Source organism: Tachysurus vachellii, chromosome 20, assembly GCF_030014155.1.
Source record: "Tachysurus vachellii isolate PV-2020 chromosome 20, HZAU_Pvac_v1, whole genome shotgun sequence".
NCBI classification, from domain to species: Eukaryota; Metazoa; Chordata; class Actinopteri; order Siluriformes; family Bagridae; genus Tachysurus; species Tachysurus vachellii.
In genome coordinates this window covers 10,569,954-10,595,200 of record NC_083479.1, presented here as the reverse complement: position 1 = coordinate 10,595,200, position 25,247 = coordinate 10,569,954, and the positions used below count along the sequence as shown (strand labels likewise).

General features: G+C 38.1%; 1 protein-coding gene across 2 annotated transcripts in view; it reads right to left on the bottom strand.

Annotated features, from left to right (window-relative positions):
- Positions 1-435: 435 nt before the first annotated feature.
- Positions 436-25,247, bottom strand: part of robo3 (roundabout, axon guidance receptor, homolog 3 (Drosophila)) — a 79,061-nt gene continuing 54,249 nt past the window's right edge. For both annotated transcript variants that reach the window (XM_060895814.1, XM_060895815.1), the window contains 18 exons: positions 20,784-20,865; positions 20,250-20,418; positions 16,979-17,145; positions 16,596-16,717; positions 15,880-16,096; positions 15,613-15,737; positions 14,574-14,751; positions 13,705-13,929; positions 13,567-13,606; positions 13,346-13,485; positions 12,328-12,603; positions 12,059-12,203; positions 7,642-7,869; positions 6,102-6,280; positions 5,754-5,864; positions 4,033-4,200; positions 3,670-3,809; positions 436-1,199 (listed from right to left, as the gene is read on the bottom strand). In XM_060895814.1, coding sequence (XP_060751797.1) covers positions 1,188-1,199; positions 3,670-3,809; positions 4,033-4,200; positions 5,754-5,864; positions 6,102-6,280; positions 7,642-7,869; positions 12,059-12,203; positions 12,328-12,603; positions 13,346-13,485; positions 13,567-13,606; positions 13,705-13,929; positions 14,574-14,751; positions 15,613-15,737; positions 15,880-16,096; positions 16,596-16,717; positions 16,979-17,145; positions 20,250-20,418; positions 20,784-20,865 — 2,724 coding nt within the window. In that variant the 3' untranslated portion in view covers positions 436-1,187. The remainder of the gene's footprint in view (positions 1,200-3,669; positions 3,810-4,032; positions 4,201-5,753; positions 5,865-6,101; positions 6,281-7,641; positions 7,870-12,058; positions 12,204-12,327; positions 12,604-13,345; positions 13,486-13,566; positions 13,607-13,704; positions 13,930-14,573; positions 14,752-15,612; positions 15,738-15,879; positions 16,097-16,595; positions 16,718-16,978; positions 17,146-20,249; positions 20,419-20,783; positions 20,866-25,247) is intronic.

Sequence of the window (25,247 nt, the reverse complement as noted above, 5' to 3'; positions counted from 1 at the left end):
TCACTTTCCATTTAGTTATCTCTTCCCCAGTTCACTCTTGGATCTCTCACTCCATGTCCTCAGGGTTGCGTGTAAGAATGATTTTTTTCCTCTTTCTCTATCTCCCCTTCTTTCCCTTCTGTCTGCTTTTTTTTTTTTACTCTTCACCAGTTCAAGTCCCTTCATTCACCTATTTTTCTCTTGTCACATTTTGGAATCCTTTCCTCTTTTTCTTCTCGCTGTTCTTGCTCAGAGCGTTGTGCCAGCGGCATCGTGCCTTGTTTCCATGAGCTCATCTGCCAGATGGATGTTTAAGCTTTAAAGAAACTAGATAGCTTTTTTTTCTTCTTTTTTTAAATCATCTGCCACGTGTAAACTGTTGTGTAGTCTGTTAGTATTTAAGGTTTCAAATAAGAATCTTTTTTTAAATCAAATTAAATTCCACTCCACATATGGTTCAGCAAATGTGTTTTTATTTCATTTTTACAAAACAACAAGGACTACAAAAAGTTAGTCAGCTGAACAGATTTTTTTCCCTTTTTTTTCTGAACGGAACACATTTTCACACTGTCACTGAAGCAGTCCTAAAAAAAAAACCCCAAAAAAAACAACAACACAGAGACAGCCTTCCATAACAGACAAACACAGTGTTGGGTTTGGTCAGACGTTATTTGTGGGAAATGAAAGCTAAGTTTGTCTGTAGCTTAAACACACATTGTGCTCTGTATCCTTTTGTGGCTCTCCGACACAACAAGAGTGCAATATCATGGATGCGATCAAAAAAGTACTGTGTACATTTCTACAAAAAAGAGGTTGGCACATTCAGACGATAACTTATTTTAAAATTTATATCGGACCTTTTGTTTTTTTTTCTTGACACGTTCTCTTTTACGTCTTTTTCTTATAAATACAATATATTTCTTCTTTCTCTTGATCTGGACCCCATGTAAAAAGCTTAAAGAGAAGAATATTTACAGTGACAATGGGAGTTCAAATGGCCCACCATGAAAGTCATAAATAACAATAATAATAATAATAACGTAATGAAACGTCCATGACTTCTGTGTGATGAGGCAGATAATTAATCTGTGTACTTGTTCTTATCCTCTTCTCTGCTCATCTGTTCTTTCAGGCAAGAAAATGAGAGAATACTGACGGCTGTGTTGACCGAAGGTTTTTTCTTCCACTCCCTTTTTATTGGCATTTACTTATCTCATCTCCTAAAAAAACAACAAACAATATATAGACAAGATTAGATTTAAGTTTACAAAAAAAAAGACAGAAGAGTATAAAACAGCACTTTTCTAGTCAACCATTTCACAAACAGTCTGCTTTTAACTTTCTTTTGGGGGAGGAAAAGCCACCAGTCAGAACCAAGAAGAAGCTCAGCTGCTTCCTAACCTACAGGAAAAGTGGTGTGTTTCAACTGGAGACTGTAGTTTTGGATCAAACAGTAGCTAGTGGAATCATAAACAACACATGAGTCATGAGTTATTATCTCAATATCTGGTTCCCACAAATGAATTGATTTTAAATCTACTTCATATGAAGGCTTTTTTTTTTTCCTCATGTCATCTCAGGGAGATTTTCTTGACACTGTCGCCTCTGGCTGGCTCATCGGGAATCTAAAGCTACATACGGATTTAGAAAAGCTGCTCTGTGACAATAGGTGTGTCTCAAATTGCATACTTGTGCACTTTTATGTGTGAGTAATGTGTATGAACTGAAAATGCTAACAAGACAAGTGCACAGCAAGTACCATGATGATACAAAAACCAAGTGTGGAATGGTGGACACTTGCATTAAACTGTTTAGAGGAAGAGGGAAAGAAATTGTGAAAAATTCAAATGAGCCTAGTGGTGTGATATTTATTTTTCTTCATTTTTAAAAATTCAGCGTATTCTGTTCAAGCTAGTGCTATTTCTTTTGGGGTGGGGGTGGGGTGTGTGTGAAATCCATCCTATACTTCCAAAAAATGTTAGTTTTCCATTTGAGATGATTCTAAACCTCTACAGTTCATACACTAGACGCTAGATTACATAGTGCATAGCGTAGAAGGGTAGTTTGTAGTACGTCATCTGGGATGCAGCACATCTCTAGTCTTAGACACGCTATACAAATAAAATGAATTGAAAAATTCACAATTTCCACATGAATAAAACAGAGTGCATCAACACAATTACTGCCAAATGCGCTGTATGTTAACAGACAGACACAATTCCGTTGATGTGTGTATATTTTATTCATGAGGAAATCATGTAGACATTTGAATCTGGTAAATTCAATGGATTAATTTTTTTCTTTAGTGTTGCGACTAGTTATCATATGATCTGTCTCTCGAAGCCCCTTTCCCTTGCCACTGAGCACCTTTTCACGCGCCCTGTGCGGCTGGGAAAGATAACGATGAGGAAAAGGGTAACCCGAAACGCCCTCCCCCGGGAACACACAGCCCTCTTTTGTCAGCACTGCTTTTAAAGCTCCCGGAGGTGAAACCTGAGAAGGGGGACAGATCTGAGACAAGGGTCTGTGAAGGACACGGGTTTATGCCCTGTTTCCCATGGCAGGACTCCCTCGCTTAAGAGAAAAAAGGTTTAGATCATAAAAAGAAGGGGTTGGGGTCACTGGGATGGCATTATGGGTGTGTTCTCTTTGGCTTTCTGTGCTGCTGATCAAAGCTCAGGTCAGACACAGAGACTGCAGGACAAATACTATAGAGCTTTGTTTAGAAATCAAGCACGGGAACAAAATCTGATTCAAGCTCTAGCAAAGTTTGTGCCGTAAACATATTGGAAATAGGTTACTAATGAAATACGTGTTGTACAGTCCATATATTTGTTGTAGCAAGATGACACACTGTACTATACACACCTATGTTTCTCTTAAACATATAAAGTTACACGTGAAGTTATAGCATTTTTTGGAATAAGAAATAAAATTGTAATAGAATTATAAAGGTTCCAAAAATAACATGTAATAACATACTACAATAATACAATATATAATATAATATACCGATCTAAAAGAAACTGCTATAGACTGATTTAATATGCAGTTCATTTAAAATGTAATAAATAAAAAATAAAAATAATAAACATGACAAGAGTTTCGTTTCTTATCTTGTGATATTTACACAAACCCAAAGAAAGTTCAGAAAGTTAATAAAAGCATTTTTTCACTGTTTGAGGAAAATTTAATTTTATACGGTTATATCGACAATCTTCAAGCAGCGGGAACAGAGATGGACCTGAAATTCAAGCTGTGTGTTGTTTAAACACTCAATGCAAATGGTTTTGGCTCTAAAAAATTCAAATTATCATGGCATTTGTCTGACATCACTTTATTCCAACTGAGAAGTAAAAATGTGTTTTTTTATGTTTCTTTAACTCTGGATCCATTAAAGGCCCAAACTGGCTAGAAATCGGAGCCAATACCATCTAAATCATAGTAATAAAAAGAAAGAGGACGTGATGTTTATGTATTGTGGCTAATTACCGACAATTATGGTGTTGGTGTTAGATTAGGTTTAGAAATTAAGGGCGTATGGGGCAATTAAAGCTTTACTGATGGAGAGCTTTAGCTCCTCAGTGCTATTTAAAGCAGATTACGGGCATTACAGGGTTAAATTTAAATAATCACATCAGATCCCAACAATCAAGTTGTTTTAAGATCTTCAGCTCCAAATTGTCTCACCTCGTTCCTTTTCCGGCTGTTTCCGTGACCTCTGGATCCTGTCGAGCCTCGCGATGAAGAACTTCCTGTTGTGGAGCAGTTGCTGGACATCTGACCACGGGACAGAATGTTGTGCTTGTTGTAAGGAACCAGGTCGTCATCTGAGGAGTGATATATTTAGCACATCAGTCAGATGCTACCTAAGATCTTTGGGAAATCAGGGAAATCTTTTGAAAACGAGGTTTAATTATGCACTTTAATAAGTCAAACGATATTTTGCTGTTCACATCTGTGCTTGTGTACTGCATAAGCCCATGTGTGTAATGAATCTATAATGCACAGTGCAGACTGTGGAGATGTGTATTTTATTACATGACTTCTCACCATCTTTGCGTCTTTGAGCTGAGTTTTTGGGTGTGTTCTGATCTCTCCTCTCCATGGAGGACAGCGAGCCCCCGTCTCTTTCTAAAGATGTGTGTCCACACTCCAGGTCTCCTGCTGGGAGCTGGACAGGCTCGTCCTCGGGAGGGGGTTCAGGAGGCGGAGGCAGATCTGCAGGAAAAAACTCACTTTTAGCATATACTTTCTGTTTTAAGTTGAAATCACACGTTTGGGTTTTTTTTTGATTAAAATAGAAAAAGTGTTAAAAGTGTTAAAAAAAATCACCATGCAGCATGAGCATCAGGATCAGTCATCTCTTATTTGCACACTCTCTCACCATTAGTAATACTCCCAAGGCTTTGTGTCTATACTATTGTTTAATTTACTAATAATAGTATATATCAATAGCATTATTAAAAAGAGGCTGATATCTAAAGACACATAGCATTACTGTATTTTTAGGGCTATTTTTAGGGATTTAGGGCTGCAACTGCGACAAGCTGGATGAATCTCGTAGCTATAGAATTGCACCTTTTGACCATATAGTACACTGTTAGAGTAGAGAAATTATTTATATTATTTAATAATTATTTATTTTATTTTTTATAATCGCTCTGGATAGTGTCACCAAGATAAGCTACCATCACCGCCGGCTTGCACATTAGGATTAAACCGAAAAATTTCTAATCAAAGATTTCTATCGAGAATTTGAATATTTAATATATTTAATATATCATGTATACACACACATATATATATATATATATATATATATATATATATATATATATATATATATATATATATATATATATGTATATATATATATATGTGTGTGTGTGTGTGTGTGTGTGTATGTATAATACATATATACATACATAATACATATATTTCTGTAAATCTGATTTATGACATGTCCACTGGTGAAAGCACTATACAAATAAAACTGAATTGAACTGACATCATTGACATCAACATATACTGTACATCATTGTGTTGTCTATAGGCGAGGGACATTTTAGGCCCTATAGGACTGTACATTTTTAAATTCTATTGAATTAATAAACTTATGACTGCTTTAAAAGTACTCTGCCACCAACCAATACTGACCATTTTTTACAGCAAATAATTATAATTAAATCTACTTTGATTTTCTTTTCAGACTGTACTGAATCATTTTTATTTAGCATAAGATATATTGGAAACATTCTGAAAAGGATACAAGGATTACAGAGTATTATTGAGTAATGGCTTTATATCACGTACGTATGTGCACTATGGTGACCTTGCAAAGGCTAAGAAAAAGAAGTAAAAATGTAGAAGTAAAGAAGAAGGAAAGTCTGTGTCTATACTGTGTTGATCTGACTCATGGAAAGCACACCCACTACCTTATCAAACACAACTGAACAAACATCTCAAAACAAGCTGCTAGGCTGGATGCTGGATGTCGGTATGTTGTCAACTCTCAGCTTCTTTTCACAGGGTAGCTCTAAAAATGTACTTGAAAGTAGCCTACAGCAAGTGAACTGGGACAGCCTCTTGACTTAATTTTCTTAAAGGCTATGTCATTATCAATATTGCTGTGCTACATCAAAATCCACAGCCATGAGCTGCTTCTGTCTGTATACAAAACTACAGAGAAGGACCAATGTGTGAACTCTAACTCATATCGACAGGACACATAATAAACCATACACAGTTTTTAAACGCTGAGCTGCTCTTACCTCCTTGTATGATGTCTCTGCGGTACTGGCTGCCCTTTGAGCTTTTCTTCTTGACTCGAGCCTTTTGGCCAGGAGGAGTTTGGACCTGTTCTCCTCCAGAGGTTCTTCGTCCTAACAAGGAAGAAAAAAAAACATTACGTCTGATCCGGCAGCTGTAAAGCTCTCTGACTGAATCCTTTGGAGTTTGTATATGCTATCTGTATAGAATGATTTTATAGCCTAGAATTTGTATCATTATATGATATCACTGCTGACAGCTGTAGCACATGAACCATTTGAAACGGTTCTGCTCTGCAGATTTCTTGTCATAGATACTACATATGATTTTGTTATTTAATGCATACACACCTGGTGCATTGACATTATCTACACTCTGTGTGGCTCCTTGGCTTAAATCCCGTCGGTTTGCTGCTCGCTGAGGTGTGCCGCTCTCAGAGCTCTCCTGATTAACTGACAGGTTGGGGTTGGACTGTGTTAGAGGAGGGCTCGGTGCCCGCGGGATGGGCACTGGTCCACATGGCAATCGTCTGTCAAAATCAAACGAGGTAGAATGTATACAGGTCCATTAAGCATTAACAAACATCTGGTTGAATAGATGGCTGTTAAATGTTTACATGAACTGTTTTCATGAACTTCACTATAGAAGACATGAAACATCACAAAAAAAAGTATTAGAATAAGCCCATGTGTGTAATGAATCTATAATGCGTCAGAATATAACAGGTACAATAAACAGAAAGTGGGAGCGGGATCAATTATTCAGAAGGTACATTTCTCTGAGGCAGAAACAGAGAAGTAAGAGGTAAAACACATCCAGAGAAAGAGAAAAACAAATCAAATATCATAGTGTCAGTGCAAGAGGTAAAAGGCAGGAAGTGAACTCCCTGAAGGACAATGTGTGTGATATACAGACACAGTGAGGTGAGGAGAATGTCATCAACTTCACACATACAATATCACAATACAGGATGATGTGGGTGATATACGGTTACAGTGAGGAAAAGAGAACATCATCTACCTCTCACACACATGATCTTGTCAACGACTATGCCATCTCTCCAAACACACACATGGGAACTACATGTGTATAATATATTAAGAAGGTGTGTAAGATATGAATACATAGTTCCACCATCATTTGTAATTAGTTTAATGTAGTGTATGTAGCTTTTTTGTTGCTTCTCGCAAAGACATCAACAAATGGAAGCCATGCTTGAACTAAATTGTTCATTTTTAGTTGCAAGTTTATAATACGTATTATTTTGATTTTGCAGCTAGCCTGTCTATTTTGTTATTTCTGCATTTGTCTTGCCTAAATGTAATTGAAGCTATACTAAAAAATTAATGATAATAATAATAAAAACAATACAGCAAACTATTTAAAAATGTAAAAAAATTATCTCTAAATGCAATTTAACTTAATACAAATATTTTGAACGAACAAATTATATCTTCCAGACAGATACAAATACAGATAAGAAAAGGAGGCACTTTATTATATATATTTTTATCGTTTTGTTTGTTTACAGGATCTGATCTTATTTTTGCTTTCAGACAAGCATGGGCTTGGATAGATATGAAACACAATGCATTTACATCATCCTTTCAAACTGCCAGGTCAGCTTGTTACTGGTTTTAATAAGTAGAAGGAAAAACAAAAAAGCAAAAAACAAATCTTTTGTTCAGACAGTGCTGACAGTACTGGCATTTCTACCGTACGAGTTTTGCCCTAGTGATTAATAGTAAAAACATATACAGTATATAAATACCAAAAAAAGAAAAAACAGTGGAGGCCCGGCAACTTAAAAATCCAAATTCGGATACAGATACAAGCACCTGCATTATATAACATCCATAAAAATAAATGTCAACATAATGATAATCTCACCGTCCCAGCTGGTGTTGTTCAGACTGGTACAGGCGGGTTGGTGTGTCATTGCAGTGGCGTGCCTCCTCTCTTGGTGAGGGTGTGAGAGTGGCCGTGGACTGGTGGCTGTAGGAGGTGGTCGGGGATGAGGCATCACCTCTGGGAGGAGGACATGGTCCATCTTCTGCTGCACCATCCATTAGATAGGTCCTTTCTGGCAATGGTGGACACCAGTCCTCCTCGTCGGTGCTGTGAATGAAGAGAAAATGTCTTCTGTAAACTTTTCTAGTGCAACAAACACCAGCACCACTGCTAATTCTAAGTAAGAGTAAGAGTAGAGTAAGTTTTTAGTGACCACCATATCGACTTCTATAGCAATGCAGGTATTCAAAACTATGTCCTCTGGCTAACTTGTGTGGTTTCCAAGTCAAAGAAGAATGTTAATCATGCAGTACCCTCTGAGTGACACACTGTGCTGTACCCTAAGGCAACAACATGGATCTTTAATACGTCCACTTTCAGAGAGGTTGTGAACTGTTAATGTAGGAGGTATTGGAACTATGAAGCTAAACTGTTGTTACAAAGCTAGGAGTAAAGGACAGGTATTAAGCTATCAACCTAATGCAATAATCACACCCATGTTCTCTCAAAAAGGCCTTGGGGTCCATGTAAAGGTCAACAAAGTTATCCTCAAGTTCATCGCAAATTGGAGCACTTCACTGTAGGCTAGTAATGGAAATCGAGTTTGGATATGTGGCTGTGTGTGTTGACGTGCTGAATGATCCAATTCTGCTTAGAGGGAGGAACACGAGAAGAGCTGCTCCTATAGCTGGCAAACGATGTTACTACGGACCAGCTGGACGTGAGCAGAAAACAGAGAGAGAGAGGGAGAGAAGAAAGAGAAGCTGCTTCAGCGCTATCAGCCCCCTCATCTCAGCAGTATAATCGGTAAATCAGCTCTGTTTAACGTCTGTGGATAATGTGCTTTGCCTCGTCTGCAAACCCTTCAGCCCAGGTAGTGGAGAGCGATAATTGTGTGTCTGCCTGTCTCCGCTTGTACACTCATACAGCACACAATGCCTGTGGTCAGGCCAATCAGCATCTAAAGCTAACTCTTTTCCAGGCTAACTTGAACGTAATGTGATAGTGAGAGAGGAAAGAACAAGAGCATTCGGTCTATAGACCACATCAGTTGCCGGCACGCCGCCAACTTTGTTAGTCTCCCCTGAGAGAGCTGTCAGGCCCAATAAAACCAGGAGTACAGCTAATGGAGCAACTGGTGCTGGAATAAGTATAAACCATGATCATGACTGCAGTCTGATTCATGTTTAATTCAAATGCTATAACTTTTAGACAAGGACGAGCAGACAGCAAAATGAAAATTAAGAAAACTGTGCAAAAAAAGAATCTTCTATCCTACACAAAACGGTGTGCTGAAAATTCATTCCATTTCTAAAATGCAGCCAACTCTTTTCAGGACATACAGCAGATTAAGCCGAGCCAGACCTTTTTGAAACTTGCAGAAAAGACTTTCAGGAAAGAAAACTTCTGTTAAAAGTAGACCACGTCTAGCACTGTATGGCCTGTTCACACCAAAAGTGTTTTTTAATTATCTGTCTCACACCTGTCTCACAAAACAGACATAATTTCATTTCATTCCACACCTCGGTGAGACACCCATCCATCAAAATGTATCTGTCTTTAACTTCTATCACTTTCTTCACATTGTGAACTATATTTAAAATAATAACCTGCAGCAGTCTTAAGGTTATGTGGTGTGAATGTGGTGATGGAACACAGAAATGCTGTTTGTTCACTCTCCCACTCTCCCACTTAAATCATGCATTTTCTTGTAAATAAACTGTTCTTTGACTGTCCTCAACACCCACTTTACTCTATATACTGAAGCTATACATACTGCCAGCGCTTTTTATGATGCATATTGATGCAATATTCTTGGCAGTAGTGCTTAAAGAAACTAAACCAAAGACCTTACACATTGTGTCAGGTTAGGTTATTTATACAAGCAGGATCCAGAATACATTTCTTTATACAGTTCCGTTATACAAAAAAACATTATTTAATCACACACCGGTGTCACCTAGATGACGATGGGGTCCCTGTTGAGTCTGGTTCCTCTCAAAGTTTCTTCAACAGGGAGTTTTTTTTTTAAACTTTTTTAATCAGATTTTTTATACTTCTGTAAAGCTGCTTTGAGACAATGTCTATTGTTAAAAGCACTACACAAATAAAATTTAATTATATTTACATTCTAATAAATACTAAGGGTATTGTTTACCTTGCAGGGTAAACAATAATGACACTAAATATACAATTGTATGCAAAAGTTTAGGAACCCCTGTCAATTTCCATGATTTTCATTTATAAATATTTGGATCAGCAATTTCATTTTGATCTATCAAATAACTGAAGGACACATTAAATTTCAGTAGTGAAATGAGGTTTATTGGATTAACAGGAAATGCGCAATATGCATCAAAACCAAATTAGACAGGTGCATAAATTTGTGCACCCTTGCCATTTTGTTGATTTGAATACCTGTAACTACTTAGCACTGATTAATTGGAACACACAATTGGTTTGGTGGCTCATTAAGCCCTGACCTTCATAGACAGGTGCATCCAATCATGAGAAAAGGTATTTAAGGCGGCCAATTGCAAGTTGTTGTTCTCTTTGACTCTCCTCTGAAGAGTGGCAACATGGAGGCCTCAAAACAACTCTCAAATGACCTGAAAACAAAGATTATTCAACAGTATTGTTTAGGGGAAGGCTACAAAAATTTATCGCAGAGATATAAACTGTCAGTGATCACTGTGAAGAACATAGTGAGGAAATAGAAGACCACAGGCACAGTTCTTTTTCAGGCCAGAACTGGAAGGCCACATAAAATATTGGAGAGGCAGTGGTGAAGGATGGTGAGAACAGTTAAAAACAGCCCACAGACCACCTCCAAAGACTTACAACATCAACTTGCTGCATATGGTGTCACTGTGCATCGCTCAACAATTCAGCACACTTTGCACAAGGTGAAGCTGTATGGGAGAGTGATGCGTAAGAAGCCTTTTCTGCACACACGCCACAAACGGAGTCGACAAGCCGGCTTCATTTTGGAATAAGGTGCTGTGGAGCGATGAAACAAAGATTGAGTTATTTGGTCATAACAAAGGGGTGTTATGCATGGTGGCAAAAGAACACCGCATGGATTCCACTCAATATCAGCAGATTCTTGAGAATAATGTTGAGGAATCAGTCACAAAGTTGAAGTTACGCCAGGGCTGGATATGTCAACAAGACAATGACCCAAAACACTGCTCAAAATCTATTCTGGCTTTTATGCAGAAGAACAAGTACATTGAACATCTGTTTGGTGATTTGAAGCGAGTCTATGCTCGACAACCATCAAACCTAACTGAACTAGAGATGTTTTGTAAGGAGGAATGGTCCAAAATACATTTATCCAGAATCCAGACACTCATTACAGGCTACAGGAAGCATCTAGAGGCTGTTATTTCACCTAAAGGAGGCTCTAAATATTGATGTTATTTTTTTCTGTTGGGGTGCCCAAATTTATGCACCTGTCGAATTTCGTTTTGATGCATATTGTGCATTTTCTCTTAATCCAATAAATATCATTTCACTACTGAAATATTACTGTGTCCTTCAGTTATTTGATAGATCAAAATGAAATTGCTGATCCAAGCACCCAAATATTTATAAATGAAAATCAGGGAAATTGTCAGGGGTTCCTAAACTTTTGCATACGACTGTACCAACAAGGGAGAGAAAAATCCAACAAGTGTGTCCTCTGAGACACGTGAAAACAAGCAAGATGCATCGTTTTCATCTGCTGCTCACAATGTACCACAGGTCTGCATAACACTCTGAGGAAAACGCTATCAACCATCTTTCACATTCACAGTCTCCCAGACATTTGCGATTGGCTGACAGGGAAAACAGAGTTTTCTTTTTTTCTTTCTATCCATTCATCCATCCATCCATCCATCCATCCATCCATCCATGTTTACTTTCAACCATTCCTGGTGTTTTCATTGTTTTTTTTTTCTGTGTTAATCCATGTGCCTTTTGTCTGTCCAGCAAGCTTCATATCTGACCCCCTGCTCCTGTGACATTTATTTTTCGGGGTCTCAGTCCTCAACTCACCTCCATGTTTAAGCATCTTAGGGCTTTAAAGATCAGAATCAGGTTTACTGCCAGGTACTGTAGGGTCTTTGTGTACTGGAATTTACCTTGGTGTGTGAGGTGGGTATTAATAATTGATAGCTACAATAAACAAGTTGCTTAAAACAAAAAAGAATACCATACAGAAGGTGACAAGACGGCTACATTTTGAAAGACTAATCAATTATTAACAATTGAAGATTTGTACAGCTTCTACTCAGTAGTAGAATAGTCTTACCACATATCCTCTATATGTTCCTCCTCATCATCATCTGAACAGTGTTCTAACTCTGAAGAAGGAGGTGGAGGTGGTAAAGCCTCCATCCAGTTCAGAGATGGAGTCTTCACTGCCTTCCCCATTGACTTCTGCTTTGAATGTTTAGCTACAAGAAGAACAAATCATCACTGAGTCAAACGTTCAAAACATCACTCAGTCTGAGTGAAAGAAAAACATATTGTCCAATGGGAAAAAAGAAGAAAGCACATTCATTTTCATATAATCTGTACCATTATCTGCTTTAGTGCGATCTGGCTGAGCGTACTGCACACAAGATGTGCCTGGTTGGTTAATCCAGTGGTCGCCATCTTGGTCGGGGCTGCAGGGTGTCTGGTTAGTGAAAGGCATGATGGGAGTGCTAGCATAGGGCGTGGTGTGCTGGGAGTACTGGGCAGAGAAGCTACGTAGGTCTTCAGCTGTAGGGTCGATGGTGCTGTAGATGGGACCCTCGTTGGAGCCATTGCTGTGCTTCTCATTCTGGTTGAGGTAGTTGGAGATTCCAGCCTCTAAAAGCAGCAGTAGAAAAAGAGTTGAAATCCTAGTGTTTTCTTTACTATCTGTGCCTGACACTGACAACAGAAATAAAACCGAGCCAATAAATTTCAAGTAAAAATCTTTGTGACTGATGAATTTTGCTATAGTTTTAGAATTATTTATATTATTATCAGTATTATTCTGTATCTTTGTTTATGTTTTTAGAATTCATTTGATTTCTGTTTTGACGTCAGTTTGTGCTTGTTGATCGTCTGTGCACGTATTTAACTCATGTTTTAATCCTTATCTTATTTTTTGAGGTTACAGTGACCCCATATGTGATGGAATGTTTTCCTTTTATCACACCCTCAAGGTTTGCGTATTTCTTGCCGCTACAGAATAAACTAGCTTGGGGCAGATTTATCATGCACTTGCAATCCATCATAGAACCTCAAATAACCCTGTTTTACTCCTCGTTTACTCCTAATCTGTCATGTACTAGGATTCAAATTTAATTTAAATTCTCATATACACAACTAAAAAACATGATGCATCTGTAATTTTACTTAAATTGCCCATGTATCTGGTTCTTTGGGAACATATTGTATGCTCACTGATTCTTAGCCAAATTAAGCACCTTTTAGATTGAGCTTCAGAGAGGAAACTCTGTGCACTTCTCCAGGGCAGTTTTATCCCACCATGCCATTACTATGGATTAAGGAGAAATTTAAAAATCAAACTCTATGTTAATGTTTGCGCTGACAGGTTTCTTACCGTTGTAATATCTCTCTGCTGTGTCATGTTTTGAGGTACAGCAGTTGGCCGAATCCTTGCCATTATGCACAAGGTTTGTAGTGGGCCAGGAATCCGCTAGCCAGGGATAGTTCCCTATATTAGAACCCAACACACCAGGCCTAGAAGAAAATATAAAGTATTACTCCAGAGTCTTCTCGGATGTTTATTACACAACCTCAACTGTGTGCTGAGTCACCTACCTTCCATTTAGTCCTGTGTTTTCCCCATGAGGAAAGCCAACTGCAAGAGAACAAATAATGTAATAATGTGTTTGTTTTTATATATTCACTGTATATGTGAGCATGTTGGAGTGTGTTTGTGCATGGTACTTTGTCTACCTGCTGGTGTATATGCGAACGAAGTGGCATAATGGCTTAGCTCCTTTCTCTTTTTGCGTCTGCAGTATATCCACACGCTGAAACCCATGAGGATTACCCAGCATGCCCCACCGATACCAGCAATGAAGGCAGGCTGCTTTACTACATCTGTGATCTGCTCAGCAAGACTGACGTTCTGATCCGAGTCTCCGCTCCCACTTGGGACAGGCTGCTCTGATGGTAACTCTAAGAGTGAGGGAGAAAGATGGAACAAACAAGGGGTTGAAAGCTTCAAAATGCTCTACACGTCTCACTGCAAAGTTTTGCTGGAATTTAAATTACACACTGTTTTGCTGCACTCTGCAGCAAAGGAAGCGAGGACACAATACCATCGCAATAACATTACTTTTAATAAAATTTTTATGGTCTGTGTCATAGAAATAAAATGGTATAGAATAAAATAGACTAAAAACATTAAAATTACAATAAAAACAGAATTAAACTGTACTGGTAGGAAAGTGGAAAAATACAGACAGAAAATATAAAAAAACAGTATATGAATACAGATATAGCATGGCTGCTAGGATATGAAATATGAAGATGATGATATGAATATAGGATGATGATTATAAATAAAGTACAGATGTGTGCTGTTTTTGTGCCGTGAAGTGTGTGTGTGTGATTTTGTGCAATATAGTGCACAGCATATATTTGCAATTCAATTAAAATTTATTTGTGCATTGTTTTTATCAGGGGACTTTGTTGCAAATCAGCTTTACAGGAATGATAAAGTTTGAGCTTCAAAAATGTACATTTATATTTATCCCAAATGAGCAAGCCAGAAGCATCAGTATCAGTTATCAGTATCTTATGATATTGTGGGAACTCACTGATGAGGACAGGGACTGGCTGACTGTGTATGCCCACTCCAGCGCTGGTCACTGCTGCCACCTCCACTTGGTAGAGGATGCCGGCAAGCAGACCTTTCACCACTGTTGACAGCACGTTCCCATCCACTGTCTGGTTAACGTGGTAGCGTGCCTGAGAGTCATTTCCCAGGCACCAGATCTGAAAGATACAATTTTTTAATACTGTAATAGTATTCAGTACCGTAACAGCACTTCAAATGCTCAGTATTTAAAATCTTATCATTTATAGTGCACTTAAGGATTTAGTGTACAAAAGAATACTGAATTTACTATAGCATTAACTTTAGAGGTATTTTGTAACTAGCTCAGAAAGGTAAAAAAACAGCAAAGAACGAGAGGTCCTGAGAAAAATACAATGAGGTCTGGGGACAGGGTATTTTTTAACATAATGAATTGAATTCAATTTTTGAACTAAAACATCAACAAAATGCACAGATTTCTCAAGTCATGTGAGTGGAGATGATCCTTAAAGGATACGAGAAACCTTGAACTATTAATCAGAGATGTAAGAGAGAAAAAAGTCATTTATTATACTGGAATAAAGATTCACAGTGCCTTCCCCGATTGCAACAACTTTCATTTGTATTGATACTTTGAACCAGTTTTTTTCTTTAAGCCAACTCATGAGATAGAAATAGTGCTTTATTTGCTTTATTCGTATTTTCTACAGTTAAATTTGCAAACGGAAGAAAACATAACTTATGACATGTTACATAAGGAACCTTACAGAAGAGCTTCACCTTCTTCTCATGTGCTCTTTTACATTATTAATACAACAGTGATGCACAGGCTCCAGAACCTCTATAGACTTTGCAATCCTACAACAAACATCACCTTTCAAATGGTTTGTATTCCAGCAAACATCATAACAGTTGATCACTAAGAGAATTATATATTTTTCCTCATTTATATGCGTATATTATATATAGTAAAATATATATAGTAAAAATATGATCCATACAAGTAAATATCCATACTTAACACTGTCCAGTCTTCTTACCTTGTACTCTTGGATGATACCATTTTGCATCTCAACAGGGGGAGGTTGCCATGAAACACTGATGCCTGAGCTGTTGCTGAGTGTGATTGTTGACACAATAACTGCCTGAGGAGGAGCGCTAGGGACTAAAAAGTGAAAAAATAATAAAGCACAATTCAAAAGTCACCTTCGACACCATAATCCTGTAAAGTTTTATAAGCTCTTGTATCTATAGGATCTTTAAAACAGCAAAAGTGTATTACATAAGCAACTGAACATGAGTCTCACCCTCTTCTGGAGTGCGGAGGATCAGTGGGTGGCTGTCGATGCCCTGGAATTCATTGAAGTAAGGCCTGATTTTGACCTCGTACTCAGTACCTTTGAGCAGGTTGTTGAGGACAGCGCTATGCTCGAGGGCTGCTTTCACATCCTGATGGAGCCAGGAGCCACCAGTGGGACGGAAAAGCAACCGATAGCCCTGGATATACTGGGACTGGCGATCAACCTGAGACAGTTTTTTTCTTGGTTAGATAAGCTATAGACACCAGTGATATTATTGTAACGCTAAATGAGTGAGGTGATGAATTAATTAACCATACAATATTTTAATCAGTTGTAGATTAAACATTATAAACAAATGACAAAATGCCCTATAAAAAAATGAGTTTTTGTCATGTTTGTTGCTAATTTGTACCTCCCAGCTAAACCTCATTTATTACATGAGAGATATTTAAAGTTAAAGGTTAATTGCTTCCTCCAAAATATGTGAAGCTTGCTATGTGTTGGAATTGCACTTAGAGGTGAAACCAAACTGCCCAATTTTGTAAACAACAGATGCTAATAATTACTGTAATACTGTAGAGAGGAAAGCCTTAGAGCAGAGCCAATTATTCTCTGTTTGCCTCCTTGCCCTGGCACTGTCTGAATTCAAGTGCCTGATGCATGGAGTATGTTTTGCAAGTTATACACTGTAGATTCAGAGACAGTGTTTGGCCGGTACTCACGGTCCATGTTAGCCGGATGCTTGATGCAGTCAGTATCGCTGGCTGCTGTAGTTCCACAGCCACTTCCCCCAGCTCTCGCTGAACCTGCCTGTGGTCCACCCCCTGCCCTGTTGGACTTACATCTAATCATAATAAAGTTTAAAAACTGTTACTGTCGCATTTCTTTGCCATCCGGATCCTGATTGCACGCTCCACAGACAAGATTATGATGTTAGTCAGATAATGTTAAATCGAGTGTTAAATCATATCTATAAGACTACCTTACCTTGTTCATTCTCCCAAAATAATCCATATGCTACAATTTGCTTCCAATTTATTACAGTTTTGTTAATATTGATTCATCCAGCACTGATATGAAAAAAGCGACAGTCTCAAATACAAACCTTGTGTGCGCACAGGCTCTGAGATGGGGCTGGGGTCACTCAGTCCGTAGGCATTAACCGCTCGGATAATGAAGAGGTAAATGGTGTTGGGGAAGAGGCCGGTCACTGTGTGCTTTTCCAATCGCACCAGGTCTGCTACTGTCTGCCATGTATTGCCTGCGGACTGGCTGCAGGGGAAAAAAAAAGTGACATCTTCATTAGTCAGGCAGTTTATTAAATTATACAAATCACTGACCTTCACGACTGTTAAATGACAACGACCGTTTAATGTGAACACAGTTAGCAAACCAACCATATGATGTCTTGAGTATTAAATCAGTGAATCGAACTCCATTTATTCCAGAGTATTCATTTATATCAGTGATGTGTGTGTTTGTGTGTATGTGTGTATGAGTGTGTGCTTTAACACAAAATGGCATTCTTATGGCTTTTCATCGGTGAGCTCTGAGATAGCCATTACATGCTCTACTGAATGATGCTGCTCATTCTGGATGTATGACAGTTTTCTGTAATGACAGTTATTTTTAGCCGGGTTTACACACCAGGAAGCAAATAGCAAAATGCAACCGGGGTACACGACTCAGGCTGAACCATGTAACCTCGTGTGTCCAAAAATCTTTGAACCAAATGATTACACTAAAACAAGTTCCAAATTATATTTTGCAGAAAGACTGCTTTACAGCCTGGGGCACATAGTATATGTCTCGCTGAGGAAAATATAATCATATTCGTTATGATGTCCAGGCGAAAACATGTTTGAAAAATGCACTTTTAACCTTGGAGGTTTGGGTTCAACTACAAATAATAAACGTGTCCTAAATCTTATTAGAGGTATAGCTAAAGAGTGTTTCAAACTAATCTCTATTCAATGCAACTGTAGCATATATTTGATTTCAAACAGACAGGGGTATTGAGGCTTCTGTGAAATGAATGAACATAAAACCTGCTTATTCAAAATTTTTTGTAATAGGACCTCAATTATAAGTTTTAACTTTCAGAAAGAAACAGAAACGTCAAAAGCCTTTAAATTGCTTCTGTGAGGAAGTAAATAAAGGTTTCTACATTGTTGATTATGTCAAGTAATGATTTTGTAGCTTTAAATCCAAATAATATGTTATTTCACAGATAAGTCAACTTTTCCAAAGGTTGGAATTTTTTGGTCTACTTTGAACATCTGCAAAGCAACAAATTCAAAAATAAATTTCAACACAAATAAAAGCCCAAGAAGCAGGATCTCTTGTTATTGTGTTTCTCCCCTGTTAATAGATCTGATAATCCATTTGTTTCATTGTTAGGATATAATTTGTGATGTTTTGCATTTGTGTTAAACAGACACATGTTTTCTATGCTTACTGACAGAACTGAACAGCTGCTCTATGTGTGGATAAACAGTATAAGGTGTTATTTTATACTAACTAAAAATTCTTATTATAGAGTTGCCAAACTGTTGTGTATAGGAGGAAAAAAACGCAGCAGCTCTACTCTGTCATTGATTATTTTCTCATGACAGCACTTTCTTACATACTGTATGTTACAGATGATACGAATACAGATCTGGTTGAAGTACACTTGAGTATTTCTTTGTTCCAGGTACAATTACTAGAGTATAGAAAATGACTTCACTCTATGTGTGATAATAGAGCGGAGTCAGATTACACACTATCTACCTCTGTATTACACACTACACACATCTGACCACTGCGAACTTTAATTGTCAGTGGTTAACCAGCATCTTCATTCTAGATTTAGAGGTTTATATTCCCCATGAGCTTCCTCTTTGCTGCAGTTGTGGCCAACCTGCAATGTTCCAAGGAAGCATGAACACCGGGAGGCTCGTAAATATTCAGCTCACAGCACTGAGAGAGAGAAAGGCTATAAATCCAAGGTCACTTTGGCCATTGCCTGGGAACAAATGCACACGTCTCTTTCCTCCTCTATCCTTACAGAGTGAATGCATACAGCTAGACAAAGAAAAAGAATGCACTGTGGCCTTTTGTACTCCTTTATCATTATTAAAAAAATAACAACGAATGCAATTATAAATATAAGCCTTATATCAACTGAGGTGTCTGGAGACCATGCTTTTCTTTGCAATTCTATCATTCCACATTTACTCTGTTCCTCTTTCCATTTTCCTCATCTTCTATCCATTTCTCATCTCCTGCTCTTTCTTCCTCCTATATGTCCCTTAGCACCACAGGCAAGGAAATGTTATTGTAAACACTACATTCTAGCCCGGAACACTCAATAAAGAATCAATTTTGGGTCATGTGGCACCACAAACCACTGCCCTGAGGGGCCAGCGAATGGAGTAAAGCGCAGTGTCAGTGCTTGTGTGTGTGTGAGTGTGTAGTGCTCTGTTGTTCAGCTTGCTTCATACCCTCCATGAGCCCTCACTGTGAAGCCCACAGGACCTCGGCTCTGTAATTAGAGCGAGCCCCATTACAGCAGGCTTACAATAGCCGTAAGAGTCGTCCGGGTGGACTGGATTTGAATTCATTAGCATGTCATATATTCCCGCTCTCAGTTCGTCTGAGAGAGCAACCCACATTCCACAGCTAAATTGAACACGCACAGAATTTTGTGAATACAAAAGAGGCACAAATTCTGAACACGCGTGGCACGGAAAGTCGTATGCGCAGGTTAAAGTTCACACTCGGGAAGTTTGCATGTGCGATGAGAGAGAAAAGATGTTGGAGGAGGGGTAAGGGGTCAATAATAGGGCACCTACAGGGCAATACTTCCTCGTGTCTGTCATGCTTGGGTAGCATAACTGTCACACTGACACTCAATTAATAAAAAATGAAGGATGTCTTATAAGAGCTGCCACTGGCAGGAGACAATAATATCCAGCAGAAGGAAGAAAAAAGGGGGGAGAGACAAGACAGTGGGGAGTCAGTGAATGTATGTGTCCAGTGGAGTGAACAAATGTCTCTGTCGGTATATGTGCTATTGTGACATGAGAATGCGTGTGTGTGTTTGTATAGAATGCAATAATATTTTAGACTAAATAAGAAATTTTTGAAAATGTATCCACATCATTTTCATTATTATTTAAAAAAAAAAAAAGATGAGATGCCACATCCATCACTCAAAATTTCACTTTTATTTTTTTTAAATAATTTATTGTACTGCTAATTAGTTCTGCCATCTTGCTACTGGTTTCACAAAAAAGAAACTTATGAATTTAATTCTATTCAGTTTATATGAACAATTATACATTCTAAGTGTGTGGACGTGTGGATGTGTCTGCAAATATAGTTTCTCTTACCTGAAGGCCTCAATGATGTAAGAGGTCACAGCAGAGCCGCCTTCATGGGCATTAGGCTGCCAGGTCAACGTCACGCTGTTCCGTGTTACATCGGTCACGACGGGTTTGTGAGGCGGCCCGGGCAGCTGGTAAGGTTCAGACACCGGAGCCACAACCACATTGACGTTCTCTGTCACGCACAGACGCACAGACAACAATATGTCAGGACGGTTTTCTCCATGTATGTACACTGCTTAACTGCTTCTATACAACTATTTACATCACAATAAGATTTTTTTAACTAGTATAAACTAGTATTTAATAGCTTTGGGAAAACTTGTCACTTATGAAGCTTCAGAACTCTCTCCTGCTTCTCACTGCATTTTTTTTCAATTAGATTAGTCAGTCACTACTAATGAAGGTGATTCTCTTTCCTGCTGCGCAAATTGACAACGACAATGTTGGTGTGAGGCTATTCCACAGTTAATGATAAATACAACACAACATCAAACAAAAATGCACCAGTGAAACAAGCGTGTGGGTCTGAGTGTTTACCTTTCACGGTAAGTACTCCACTCCAACTGGTCTCGCCACTGGAGCTGGAGGCAAAACAGGTGTAGACCCCCGAGTCTGTTTCCTAGCAACAGAAGTATCAGGGTCAACATTTGCATGGAGGCAAAAACTGACTGCACAAGCACTGTGATTGATGTGTACACTCAGAATGCACCACTCCTGTCCATTAGTTATTATGATCAACTATAAAGTTTCACTTTCACAAGATAGGACGCACGTTGTGTATTAAAGGCATCATATATTAGCGTAATATATCACTCATGAGCTCCTTAAACAAAACATCAGCTGCATCGGCTAATAGCATATATATTTATATGAAGATGTATGAAAAATAATAGATGGGGAACAAACTGAAACATTTATTTAATTCAAATTCACATCCCTGTCAGAAGTATTTAAACAGAACCAAGTAGAAGTAAGTAGAAATAAAGTAAAATACATTTATAAATGAAATAAATGCTATTGTGATTTAATTAGTCCAAATATATAAAAATAATATAATAGCACATATCATATCATAATACAATAGTATAATGATGTATAATGATATTTATTTAGTAATAGAAAATATTATATATCATCCATCCATTTTCTGTAGCATTTTTCCTACACAGGATCACAAGGACTCTGAAGTCTGGAGTATCCCAGAGACTAAGGATAAAAGGTGAGGGCTACCTTGGATGAGGGTGCCAACCCATTGCAGGGCACAATAACCTCTAAGTCACAACATTGCAAATGTTTTTTCCTAATCAGAAAAAAACCCCACTGATGCTGATATTGCACCATTTGTGTGTGGTTGAGTGTTAGTAAACATTGATGACTAACATCAGGAATGAGAATGTAAAAATCAGTCAGTTCATCAAAAAGCATTCATATGTGTCCTGATTTGTGTTTAAAATGATTTGTTATGCTGACAGCAGCGTTAATCTGTAGTATGAGTTACAGTGTGTGTTTGTCTAGAAAGAAAGGGAATAGTGAAGAACTCAGAGAGACAGGAAGAGGGAGGGAGAGATGAGGGGATGTGCACAGAAGGTGAGACCCATTAAATTTTAACTCCCTGGCTGAGGGGCAGAATCATGGCTGAAATTGCTTACAACAGTGGTAGATGTAGCACTTTTTTTCTCTCCGTGGCAAAGATCTAATAGTGCTGACAGCACAGAGACATCGCTCACAGCTCTAAGGTCATACACAGAGACATGCACACCACCATGCATGACAACACACACACACACACACACACACACACACACACACTTTAACCATACTGCAATGTTGACTCAGACCCAGCGCCTTAAAAGGCTACCACGTTTAACTAAACACATCAGTCTCTATAATGATCACAGCACGTGACGCATGTGCAAAAGGCATTTAATGTATTTATTGTTGAAATCCTTATGAACATCAGCACACACAAATGTGGTGCAAATGTAACATTATTAAGAAGTCTTTATGTATTCATTTCATTTAAATTAATACATTATCAAGGGGTCTGGTTAAGCACACTGCTGCCTAATCAAATTAGCTCCTTGCATTCACTTTAAGAAATGAGTATATGTACTACTGCAACACAGTGTTGATGATATTTGTAATGATACAGTCAGGTCCATTATATTTGGACAGTGACATAATTTTTTGTCTTTACACCATATGATTATTGTCATGTGATGTGATTAAAGTGTAGATTTTCAGCATTAATTTAAAAGAATTAACAAAAATTTTAAATAGACACTTGACTGACAAGTAGTTCTGTGGCCAGTTTTCTTGGTATTACATGACAAATTAAAGACATACAATTTCTGGAGATGATCCTAAATTGCATTTGGAAGATGTTCATGGGAAGTCTCAATGTGCAGTCCAATGTCCATGCAATTTAAAGAACCCATTGTTAGGTTGAAAGCCCAATCAGCAATTTGGTACGTTCTTTAAAAGGAGGAGTGCGTCAAGCTCTGCAACACAAGAGTACAGAAGCCAAGTAAAGTGGACAATCGCACAATTCATTCCTTGGTGACAAAAAACCCAGCCAAGTCAAGAACACTCTCAAAGAGGTAGACATATTATTGTCAAAGTTGACAATCAAGAGTCGCCCTCGTGAATGAAGGTTTTACCACATGATGCAAACCACTGGTAACACTCAAGAACAGAAATTCCAGATTAGAACTTTGCTTGAATAGACCCACCAAAAAAAAAAAAGCCTGCACAGTTCTGTAACAAGATTATCTGGACATCAACCATGATTAACTTGAATTATAGGAATAGAAGAAAATTGAGAAGGCAAGAGCTCATGATCTAAAGCATACCACATCATCTGTCAAACATGCTGGAGGGAGTGTCATGGCATGGGTATGTATGACTGTCAGAGGAACTGGGTCAATGTGGTTTATTGATGATGTGACTGTTGATCGAAGTAGCAGGAGAAATTCTATAGTGTACAGAGCTGTACTTTCTGCGCAGAATCAGTCAAAACTGATAGGAGGCCAATTTCACAGTGCAGATGGGTAATGACCCTGATCATACTGCTAAAGCCACTAAAGAAACAGCCACAAACAAGCTGCAACTAAAGATGGTTGCAAAAAAGTGTCTCAAGGTAGGAAACTCAGTATTTGATGATATCCACTGGTTCTTATATATTTAAGAGGATGCTAGTTTGGACAATTCATTTTGAGCCTGTGATGATAGGGGGTCTACAGTATGCAACAAATGCGTGTAATTCCTAAATGGTTAATCCCAGGAATTTAAGATTAAAGTCTAGAATTCATTTTAATTCCTTAGTGGTGCTGTACAAAGGCAAAATTTCAAAAATTGAGTCACTCTACAAATACTTACGACCCGACTATTTCTCAGTAGATTGACGATAGATAGATCTTGAAAGATATTAAGATCATCTTTTGAAAGCAGGTCCAAATAACAGCAACAAAATTTTATATTACTGACTGTTATGTCATCAATAAAGCCACCACCGTATATGTTGCAGAATGCAGCTGTTTGAACAACAACATACAGATGGATGGCAAATTAAGAGAAAAATTATGGCACTGTTATGTTGTGGGGAGCATGTATTTTTGCTGAAATATCATGTCTATTTAGATAGAAGGATCACTGCTAGTCAATACAAAGTTACTCCAGGACTACACAGCACATTTACCTAAGGAATAACAGCTCACCAAAATGTTTGATAAGGAGGAAAATTCTGTATAGGATATGCCAATGTCTATGCCATGGCTTTTACAGTCTCTAAATCTAAACTTGAATGGAACATTGTAGGGAGACATGAATTAGACACTGTTCTTAATCAGCATTATTAAAACTAATGCAACATCTTTTGGAAGAATGCTGTTGATTCTCCAATACACTCCCAGAGATTTGTAGAGTCTATGCCAAGTTGTTCTTGAGGTGTACACTGGCCCAACACCTTACTGAGACACTTTATGTTGCTTTCTCATTTAATTTGTCATCTGTCTGTGTCTTCTGGCATTGTGTGGGAACGTAATGATGCCTTATTTTCTCTAGCGCTGTTGGAGTCTGTTCAGAGAAGTGTGAGGAAGTTGTGACAGCATGTGTGAGAAAGAATATGATAGAGAAAGAAATTGCAAACTGAAGCCATACTGGCACTCTTTTCTACAACTTCTATCACTTTCCTCAAACACTTTTTCATATTAGATAATTTTTTTGACCAAATCTCTGCTGTGATGCATGCTCGGTAGGTGTCTACTGAATTTATATGGCTGGCAGCCTTGAACGTTAAACACGAGATTAAAAATGCATGAGTGGAAAAACAACAGGGAGCTAAATATTTTCACTGCTTCTCAAATCTCCTCTTTTCTTGTTTTCACCTTCTACACTCTCTCATTCTACGTTTGCTGATTCCAGTAAACTCTGACATCTCTCTCTCTCTCTCTCTCTCTCTCTCTCTCTCTCTCTCTATTTATCTATCTATCTTTCTGTCATTTTCTTTTTAAGAGCCCTTTAAAATACAATATTGTTTCAGAAGAGATGGATGCTAATCAAACAACAGCTCATTGAAATAAATGCAGGAGATATAAAGAAAAACTAGCCTGTGTATATTTTAATCTGTTACTCACTGGTGGCCACAGATTACAGGAAAGGACTGCAAAGTGTACAGTAGCCCATAAAGATTACATCATGACTTTACCCTGTGACTTGCTGTACATCTGAATGAGAATTTAATTAAAGGCTGAGCAGTCGTTAATCTGTCCAGGCCACAATCAATTAACCCAACATCCACACTCACGGTAGCTATCCCTTAGGTACACACACACACACACACACACACACAACAGAGCTAGTGCTATAGCTATGTTTAAAAGGGCTGTCACGACAAGATTCAATAAAAAAAAACACTGTTCACATTATAATATAATTCTAATTATTAATTCAAAGCCAAATATTCTTATCTGGACGTTTGACATCCCTGTGTAGTAACTAATT